The sequence below is a fragment of the Aplidium turbinatum genome, chromosome 4, assembly GCF_918807975.1.
Source record: "Aplidium turbinatum chromosome 4, kaAplTurb1.1, whole genome shotgun sequence".
Classification (NCBI taxonomy): domain Eukaryota; kingdom Metazoa; phylum Chordata; class Ascidiacea; order Aplousobranchia; family Polyclinidae; genus Aplidium; species Aplidium turbinatum.
In genome coordinates this window covers 35,367,694-35,378,317 of record NC_137475.1, presented here as the reverse complement: position 1 = coordinate 35,378,317, position 10,624 = coordinate 35,367,694, and the positions used below count along the sequence as shown (strand labels likewise).

The 10,624-nt window shown below is 37.2% G+C and overlaps 1 protein-coding gene across 1 annotated transcript; it reads right to left on the bottom strand.

The window, feature by feature from the left end:
• Positions 1–1,009: 1,009 nt before the first annotated feature.
• On the bottom strand, positions 1,010–10,197 carry LOC145768301 (dehydrogenase/reductase SDR family member 12-like). The gene is made up of 6 exons (XM_082579779.1): positions 9,372–10,197; positions 5,138–5,354; positions 4,269–4,505; positions 3,364–3,477; positions 2,751–2,973; positions 1,010–2,664 (listed from the first exon to the last, which is right to left on the bottom strand). Exons 1-6 carry the CDS (start codon positions 9,425–9,427, stop codon positions 2,549–2,551), a joined length of 963 nt encoding a protein of 320 aa, XP_082435905.1. The 5' UTR covers positions 9,428–10,197; the 3' UTR covers positions 1,010–2,548.
• Positions 10,198–10,624: the final 427 nt, after the last annotated feature.

Below are 10,624 nucleotides of genomic sequence, written 5' to 3'. Positions count from 1 at the left end.
ACCATAGCTCAAGTGGGCGTCAAATTTAGTAGGGCTTCAAAAATAATACAAACTGTTAAAAATTAACTTATACGCGTAGTGTGCTTCACGTGACTATTCCAAATACCATTATTTTACTTCAAGTGCATTGTGTCAAAACGACAAGTTCTAACTTAGCCTATGGCCACCTTTACGTAGCCATGCTTAGGCTTATAAAGAAATAGCGCTTTTGAGAATCTTAAATGCCCCTCATAAAAATGTTCCATCGATAGATTAAGAGAGATGTTCAAATGTATCACGGCGGTGGGTCAAACAGTCACATAGATTGAAAAAAATTCATGTTTAGAGTTTAGAATGATCCAAAGTAAGAAAGTGGCGTCAGATGATATTTGAACGCCATACGCTGCCAACCAGACACAGAACGTGACTGTTCCAAAAATTTTGCTTTAGATATAGGCACAAATTGTCTAGACATCAGTAAGCATTTAGGTGGACTACGATATTTTAGTTGACAAATTCCACCTGTCCTTATAAGCTGCCGTAATTACCCTAACGCGTAAAAGTTTAGTTTTCATTGTAATTTGGAATTATGAGAAAACACAAAAATCCCATGGTTAGTAAGCCGCACTCAAGTCACAAGCGAAAGACAATGTTAATTAGACATTTTATAAGCATGATGATTCCAAAATGCGATACCGAGAACTATGCTGTAAACCGATGGCAGAAAACTGCGCTTTTCTGTCACGAGTACTTAATATAAAAGTCTGAAATATTGCATGAGCAAAATAAAAGTTTGTTATAGATATTTCATTGTAAAGAAAACAACATACAAATGACACTGTTGGAAAGAATTACAACAATCTCGTAATACGAAAAAGACGCTTTAACGACATATCCAAACACCCTTCGACAAACATCAAAACAACGTGAAGGTGCAATTTATAGCTTTAAGATTGCGTAACAAAAAGTCGTTACAAGGACAACCAGTCGGATACCGAATAATTCAAAGTTCGAAGGATTGCAGCCGAAAAACATTCAATTCCATTTATTTTTCATTGCTGGGCGAACATGTACTAAACCATAAGGTAAATACACGAATTTCGCACAAATAAAAAAAAAATATGACAAAACTGAAAGATTTAATATAATATATTAAACATTGTTTGGGAAACACTATCTTAAAACTGCACAGCCAGCAAACCTAGAAAAGAAAGAGAATAAATAAAACTTTTTTTGTCGGTTGTAATTTGTAAAAATATCCCTACAATCTTGCAAGTATACAACAATCTGCAACGCTAGCAAATGTTACACGGGCAATTTAAATTTTACAATATAGCCTACAAAAGAAATTCCAAAAAGTGAGAAGTTTCCTGCACTTTTCACCTTGAGAGTCTCGAATTCCAAAACTTAGTTGTGATTTCATAAAAGACTCAGCAGGGTAAAATTACAGGAAACTGCCTCAGCAGTGTGACCATGCGGATTCAGAAAAAAAAAGTAAATAAAAATAGAGATATAATTAAACATAATAAAATACAGACATACTGCTTTTGTTCAAATACTTTGATCAATCGATTCCAGTTTTAATTTTCAAAGGATTTTACAAAAGTTACAATTGAAATAAATTTTTGGAAATTTAAATGTAATTATTATTTCACCAAAAAACATTTGTTCAGTCAAAAGCGTAAAACGCAAATACTATTATTGAATGTTTCTTACAAATGTGAATATAACCAAACTGCGAAAGCTGTCTCCAGGTAGAGTCGTGTTCTTTACCAAATTACGCAAGTCTACACAACATAAATATGTATTAAATAAACTTGCCAAAAACAGTTCAGAAAACGACTATAGAATTCATAAAAAATACGTCAATCATGTGACTGATGTTTTCATGGCCAGCAAATCAGCCCTTTTTAAATTGATTAATGGTAAAACACTGTTCAAAATGTGCATATCATATAAGGTAGTGCACAATGCTTTTGTCACATGTGCATAATATTTTGATGTGGTTAGCAAAAAATTTTCTTAGAGAATCAAGAACGCTCCTTCAGTGCGGTCATAAACAATCATTTGTACCTTTAAAATAAAATTCTAGCTTCCCATGAAGGAAACACAGAATATTCGACGAAAATTAGCATTCGATGTATGGCCCCAAAAGACTGCTCTCCATGGAAACGAATTATAGATTTAAACAAATTTCAATATTTTCAGAGACACATTTTCAGTTTACGAGCAAATTGATTGGAACGTCTGGTCAATTTACTCAAAAAATAAAGAGCACAAAAATGTAGATACCAAACTCATGTTCAGCAAACGTTTCGAAAACCAGACTGTATACATCTTCAGAGCAATTGAAAATAAAAGCATTACCACTGAAGATGGAAACAGTCCAGTTTTCAAAACGTTTGCTGGACATAAGTTTAGTAGACTATCTATCTAAATTATGAGCTCATTATTTTTTTATCACATGTGGTGCTGGTTTGAAGAAATCGCGAAGCATGCGCAGTTGTGTTAAAGTCTGCATTCATTTCGAAGCTTGGTAGCAAATATATGTGAGTTCTGCACTTCTGCTTTACTGAGGCTTGAGGGAGTTGGCGAGTTCGTCTAAAACTTCAAGAAACTTTTTCCGATCTTGGGAGCTCTCACGTGTCCAAGCAAGTGGCAAATGAACCGAAACAGGTTTCCGATCTGCAAAAGAATTTAAGTCGTGTCAAGGCTATCACAATAAACAACAAGAATTAAAACTTAATCTGGAACCTTTTTCTCTTGTGTACCTTGATAAAATGACCCGTTGTCTTTTTTCGTCAGCGCACTATCAGCCATCCCAAGCCAGACAATGGTGTCCGCTCCTTCGTCAGGCGTACGAAACTTTCCCTGCATTTGACGATGAAAATCCGGCATTGAATTCTGCACAGCTGGTGTGTCAGCCCAGCCAGGGTGCATGGAGGAAAACTGAACGTCTGGGTTCTGCTTTGCCCATTCTTCTGTCAGAATGACCTGAACAGCACATTCACTGATGATAATCTTTACTCAGCAATTCAATCATCATTATTGTAAACTTAGTTTGCTGTAAGCCGAAGAAGTCTGTCCAATGTCTGGTGACCCCTTCTCTAAATAAACAGAAGGCGTCGTTGGATGTGGAATTTTGTAATAGTTGAGGATTCTAATATATTCTAAGTTTGCATACAGACGGTGACGTAGGATACATGTCGATTTTATGTGAGCAAACATTTCAATTTAATAGTTCAAACATTTTGCGCTAAATTTCATTTCAATTTATTTTTCTTTGTCGAAATGCAAAAGAAACGATATTGTCCAATAAAATACAAAATACAATTCAAAACTGTAGCCGAATCGGACTAGCCGAATAGTAGCAGACCCCCTTACCTGTTGTCTTTTATTCTGTGCGTACGCCATTTCACCGTCAAATGTTCCTTTCTTTGACTGTAAGTCGTTTATGTTTAATTTCTGCAGATACATTCCTCCAGAACTCACAGTAATCTGAAACAAATCCTTTGTTTTATTGTTGCAACAATTACATCTATGGGGCTGAGTTTCAAATAGCATATTGCAATGCAACACCATATGAATGAAATTGAAAGATGTCATCAGTGATGCAAAGGAGGCAAAAATCCTGCCGGAGGCAGGATGTTCCTGCTGGAGATGTCAACTCCAGCCGGAGTTTTCGACCATTTTAATATCTATCTCATATAATTATGTAATCAATGTTTTAACCAAGCGGTTGTTGGCAGTTAGCGTTGACAGGGAAATCAAGAAATTACGTTTGGACCCAGGCCTTGGATGATTTTAGGGGCCTGCAACCGTTCCAAGAGGCTCGAGAACTTCGAGAGGCTTGAAGAAACCACCTCGTATTTGTTAGCATTGGTGCGTTTTTCTTAGAAATGTCTGGATTTGGTGCCTGACTGTCTCATTGGTAGCAGGCCCACAGCCACATTATTCTCTTAACGGCCTTAGTTGTTGGGACACCACTCTTATATTGCAGCAAAACGATAACCATGCACTCTTAAAAAAGGTGATATATGGCAATGCTTACGGTCCTTTACAGGGCTCGTTTAGGAGCTTAGCCCACATATACAATACATGTAAGACCAATGTTACAGCCAACATGTGTAATTATGTATTCTTGTATCATTACAATACCACAATGATACATAAAACTAGATTTATCCAAGGTCTCAAACTTGACCACAGCCACACATACATAGTCATACCTCCGGCTCTGGGCTGGAGGTTGTTCCACCACAAAATTTTATAAAGACATATTGACTTACAACACGAGGATTTTCTGACTTTTTAAGAAGTGGTAGCAATTGCTTTGTTAAAACGTATGTGCCCAGTGTGTTGGTAGCAAAGTTTGTTTCAATGTCACCAATGAGTTTCAGGTCATTAACCATGCAGCCGGCATTGTTGACAAGAACATTCAGCTTGTTATGTTCAGTTGAAAACTTCTCAGCAAAGTGATAAACATCTGCTGTGTTGGACATATCCAACACATGCACAAAAACATTCTGAAAGCAAAAACAATCATATTAAATATCCATTCTATCGAATATATTTCAAATTATGTCTCTGATACTTCTGAATTTTGATTTGTTAACAAAATACGACACAGTTATGAGTTTTTAAGGTTCCTACCATGCTAATTCGTTGCTGAACTACCAATCCTCACCAATATGCTGCTAAACAAGCACACTATATAATACTTGTTTAAGTCCCTTGATAAATTCATTTATGTTCACTGATGGAACGCCAGTGATAAATCTGGTTGTCACTTTCAACAGTTAGTGATAGCCAAGCCGATCAGAGTTACCAGTGGAACATTTTTCTTTTTACATAAAAACACACTTTTTGTCAAAATTTCATTTTGCAAACATTTTATTTGCAGCCACTGTACTAACGGAAAATACAAAAACATCAGCCATTAACTGTAACAAGCTCAAACTGCAAGTTAAAAACAAGGCGACCTATACTACACACAGACCATGCCAACATGCAAACTTCATTATATCCATATAGGTTACAAAACCAAAAGGGTTGAGTTAAAAGTTAGCACGGTGGCTTAAAAGGGATCAGCTTGAACACAGAAATCGCATGAAAATAATCAAATAAAAAAGTGACTTGATAAAAAGTATTATGAAACCTGATTATTGCTTTCTTCTACAATTTCATCTTTTGCTATGTTTGCTCGTTCAGCATTTCTGCAAACCAAATGAACCTCTCCTCCTTTCTTTGCAAAAGCTATAGCAGCAGCCTTTCCGATTCCACTATTGCCTCCAGTTACCATAAACGTAATACCAGAAGCATTTTTGTCTAGATCAGACTTGTTGAAGCTTTTGCTAGCCTTGTTGTATCCAGATCTGTGAAGAAAACAATTCAAAAATTCACTTGCATGCAACATGAACTGTAAGAAATATGTCAGCATAAATATAAAAAACAGATCACGTGTAGTACATCAGTGTACCAATCACCACCGAGATGATCGAAAGAGCCATCATAAAGATGCGCATGGGCAAAGCTCCTGGTCCAGTGGTCCTTCAGGAATAATAGCAGAGATGCTGAAGCCAACAGGCGAAACTGGAGTTGCTCTTGATCGAGATCTTGTAGAAGCCAGGGTTGATCTCTAAGTGGTCAAAACTGGGTTTTGACCACTAAGCGGTTTAAACCTGGTTTTAACCGGTCAAAACTAGGTTTAAACCGGTCAAAACTGGTCAAAACCCTGACCTGACTGGTCAAAACCCTGACCTGACCGGTCAAAACCCTGTAATGAGTTGCTTGATCGTGTTCGCCAGAAAATCACTGAAAATGTGAGGGAGATGGTAGAAGGTGAGGGAGAAAGAAAAGATGAAATTGACTGGTGAATGAAGCATTTGAATATACTGGAGAGACTTGTTAATTCCAATTGTTCAATTGAGGTGTTCTACATAAAGTAGATAGGCATAAGGCATCACAACTTGTTCCTTTTCCGATAATCCTTTCTTGGCTTGACGTGTACTTTGCTTCAAAGAACAAATCATAAACTATCCTGCCTTTAATTTTTAAAGCATCTTAGAATATGCATTCGCATTGTTTTATTTTAACTGGATAAAATTTGATGGCAAATGTTTTTCATAAAAAAAAATTGTTGGAATAAATTCTTGTACTTCAGTTGGCTGTGCAAATTGTTCATCGTTCTACCAAGCATTTTTTGGTTCATCAGAAACTTATTTTTAGAATTTGAATTTTCTCAGTATATAATTAAAATAACCAACTGATTGAAATATCAAAAACAAACAGAGAAGTTGAATATTTTTTGTTCCAAATCCAGCATTTAGGTTATTGTTGATCAAAACAAAATATAGTTGAACATCATTACTAAACATGGAGGGTAATACTTTTAATTCAATTGAAAAGCAACTTGATTCATACACTAAAGGGGTTTTGACCAGATTTGACCAGCAATAGGTGGTCAAAACTGCCCGGTTTAAACCAGGTTTTCACCGGTTTTTACCGGGCGGTTTAAACCGCCCCGGTTTAAACCGATCAACCCTGGTAGAAGCTATTGTTAGCGAGGGTCGTATACCAGCAGACGGGGAAGAAAGCTACATTGTCAACATCTATAAAGGTAAAGGGGATGCCCTTGATAGGGGTAATTACAGAGGCTTGAAGCTGCTTGACCAGACCATGAAAATACTTGAGAGAGTGACAGAACAATTGATTAGGCAACAAATGCAGATTGATGAAATGCAATTCGGCTTCATGCCAGGTCGAGGTACAACTGACGCCATCTTCATCATCTGTCAACTTCAAGAAAAACACCTTGCCGTAAACAAGACTCTCTATATGGCCATTGTAGACCTAGAAAAAGCCTTTGATCGAGTGCCAAGGAAGTTGATCTGGTGGGCCATGCGAAAGCTGAGTGTTGAGGAATGGCTAGTACGGATAGTACAATCAATGTACCTGAATGCTAGGAGCTATGTGCGTGTTGGGGATGGACAGTTGGACACAGTAACACTTTCAAAATAAGCGATTAAGCGTAGGTGTGCATCAGGGTTCTGTATTGAGCCCACTGCTCTTCATCATTGTTCTGGAGGCCCTGTCACTCGAACTGCGCACAGGCTGTCCTTGGGAGCTGTTGTACGCTGATGACCTTGCCATTATCGACACCTCATTAGAGTCACTAGTTGACAGAACTGCCGCCTGGAAGAAGGGAATGGAAGCAAAGGGCCTAAGAGTGAATATGGGAAAGACCAAAATAATGATCTCTGGCATCAACCAGAACTCGCTAAGAAGATCAGGAAAGCACCCTTGCTCGGTATGCCTAAGTGGAACCAGTAGAAACTCTATCTTTTGCACCAATTGCTCCTACTAGGTCCACAAAAAGTGTAGTGGAATTAAAGGGTCACTCAGACCGGACCTACACTACTCATGCCCATGCTGTCAGGGCACAGCAAGACCAATAGATGGCAGGCCGGTAAGCGAGGTTGAGGTTGAAGGTGGCACACTTGAAGTGGTAGCTGACTTTTGCTACCTTGGTGATACCATGTCTTCTGGAGGGGGATGTGAGCATGCGGCTATAACACGGTGCAAGACAGCCTGGAAAAAGTTTAGGGAACTCCTCCCTATCCTCACAAGCAAGCAACTTCCTGCTACAATCAGAGGTCAAGTTTACTCCAGTTGTGTGAGGGGTGTCATGCTCTATGGCTCTGAAACGTGGGCTACTTTAGCAAGCACCGTCAAGCGCCTACAACATAATAACAGAGCGATGGTGAGATGAACCTGCCTAGTCAAGCCTGAAGACAACATTCAGTTTGAGACTCTTCTATCAAAGCTCAATTAAAAGACATCAGTGAAGTCCTCCAATTAGGCAGACTGAGATGGCTTGGTCACGTTGAGCGCAGCTCAAGCTGGATCTCACAGGTCAGATGTGTCAACATCGCAGCACAGCGGGGTCAAGGTAGACCAAAACTTTTTTGGGAAGAACTTGTAAAACGTGACTTTGTAGCCCTGAACAAGTGAACATGGACTCTGCCAACCCATTAAATCGTGAGGTGTGGAGGGGAAGACTTCGTTCTAGACAGACAGGCCACACCCTCGACATGAGGATTAATTCATGGCCTGTATAATCAAAATTGGTTGATGATGATCACATTAGATGTAAACGCTCAGAATAAGATTATATCTTGTACACATTATACGGTACATTGTTTGTTTGTAGTGTACATTCAATATTGTTAAGGTTTAAAAACTTAAATAGTACCGGTACTCACTTAAAATACAAAGGTTTTCATTCCGATATTATATATCATATTAATGCTCTTGGTACCATGCTAGAATATTCTACAGTAATATATACAGTCGCGCTCAAAAGTTTAAGTCCACCTGTCCAAATTTTGGATTCTTACAATAATCTATGGAAACCATTTTAAATGTTATGTCATATTGGGTTTTATGCCATTACTGCAGTGTTATGTAACAGAGCCTTCTGTTTAAGTCATTATTAATGAGCTATTTCTTTCAAAAATAAAAAATTTAAATTCTTTTTCAAGATATGTTGCTGAAAAAAAAAGACAAAAAAAGGAGCTTTTCAGCTCTGGAGAGGTCAAAAATTGTTATATTAAAGGAAGAAGGGTACTCAGAAAGAAAAATATCCAAAAGACTAAAGTTCAGCAAGACAGCAGTCCATCAGGCAATAGTTAGATTTAAAAAATATGGAAGTTTAGTGGACTTGAAAAAGGGTGGTAGACCCAGGGTTACCAGTCCAAGAGATGACCATGTGATGAGGAGGATGGTAGTGCGCTCACCCACGTGCTTTGAGGCCAAATTCATCGCTAAGACGGCGTTTTATGGTAGATGTATTTACATTTGTACCTTTACACAACAAAGTCAATCTATTTTTTTTACTGGAGCACGTGGGTGAGCTGAGTACCCTTCTTCTTTTAATATAACAATTTTTGACCTCTTCAGAGCTGAAAAGCTCCTTTTTTGTCTTTTTTTTTCAGCAACAAATCTTGAAAAAGAATTTAAATTTTTTTATTTCTGAAAGAAATAGCTCATTAATAATGGCCTAAACAGAAGGCTCTGTTACATAACACTGCAGTAATGGCATAAAACCCAATATGACATAACATTTAAGATGATTTACATAGATTATTGTAAGAATCCAAAATTTTGACAGGTGGTCTTGAACTTTTGAGCGCGACTGTATAATATATACTAAGAGCATGTTTACAGCTCTACTGAGACTTTCACGGTAAAATGGTGGCATCCCTATCTGCAGTTATAATATAAAAAGAATAATATTACATATAGGCTACATGTTTACATGCTGGCAGAGCATGTCCTTTTTGCTAAAATATTTCAGTAAACAACCTACATCAAATACAAACAAAACATACTTTGTGAACTGCTGAAGACCTTTAATGAGGAATACACCTTTTTGATAATAACTCATTATTTTCAGCTAACCTGAGAGTCACGCTTGATGTATTTCGTTCATGTATAATATTCTTCTAAAAAAAAATAACAATGATAACTTTGAATATTTAACCAGCTTATTATAGTTACAAGAAGCATTTAGGTTAACAAACTTGCCACATTTCAGTTTAAAACAAATTGTACTTCAACTTTACAGATATTCAATAACGTTTCCCCACACAAGAGTTGCCAGGCAACAAATTCTTCTTTAATTTGAGAAAACTTTAAAGCCGTTGAAGACAAAACCTTGATTTAACAAGTTACGTGAAATTAAACGACATTAAACTCATGCAACAATACATTGCATATTGGTAGATTAGATTGTGTCACAATCAAGACCAAGGCAAGCAAAAGACCATAAGCGGTCAACTAGTTAGCCAATACATAATATCAATGAATCTAATTATGCATACACATTCATACATTACAGAAGGGTAGAGATGACTAGACTATACATACTATTAGCTAGCCTATGAATTTTTTAATGCATCTATTATGGTAGTTATTTGCTTATTAATAAATTTTTAATGAGTCAGATAATCAGGGTTGATCTCTAAGTGGTCAAAACTGGTTTTGACCAAAACTAATCAAAACTGGTTTTGACCACTAAGCGGTTTAAACCTGGTTTTAACCGGTGAAAACTAGGTTTAAACCGGTCAAAACCCAGAAAAATATTTGTATGTAATGTAGGGAAAGGTCGGCTACCCGGGCTATGAGCTATTGAGGAAATATAAAAGCAGTTGTGAGTTATGACCATTTTGATAAGCAGGCGTCAAAATAGCTGGCGACCATGGGCGCCTGAACTTTCATTAATGGCCGCCAATACCGACCTGTCAAGCAAAATTTGATGGTAAATGTTTTTCATAAAAAAAATTGGTAGATATAATTCTGAATACTGAAAAGTTTGGGTGTTCATCAGGACAATTATCGTTTCTAGCACTAGTTGCTACGTTCATCTCTGATGAACAAGCATTTTTTGGTTCATCAGAAACTTGGGTATTTTTAGAATTTAAATTTTCTCAATAATTAAAATACCCGTATTTTACGGACCATAATGCGCAATTTAAATCCTTTTTTTTCCTTATAAATTGATTGTACGCCTTGTAAGCCGGTGCGCCTAATGTATGGATCAAGTAGTGCTTTATTGCCTAGTGCCTACACTCAAAACCAGTAC

Coding starts and splice junctions, on each gene's coding strand:
- LOC145768301 (XM_082579779.1), bottom strand. CDS start 9,427: ATGAGTTATTATCAAAAAGGTGTATTCCTCATTAAAGGTCTTCAGCAG. Junction 4,506..5,137: donor TAGAAGAAAGCAATAATCAG/GTTTCATAATAC, acceptor TTTTGCTTTCAG/AATGTTTTTGTGCATGTGTT. Junction 2,974..3,363: donor CACAGAATAAAAGACAACAG/GTAAGGGGGTCT, acceptor TGTGCTGTTCAG/GTCATTCTGACAGAAGAATG.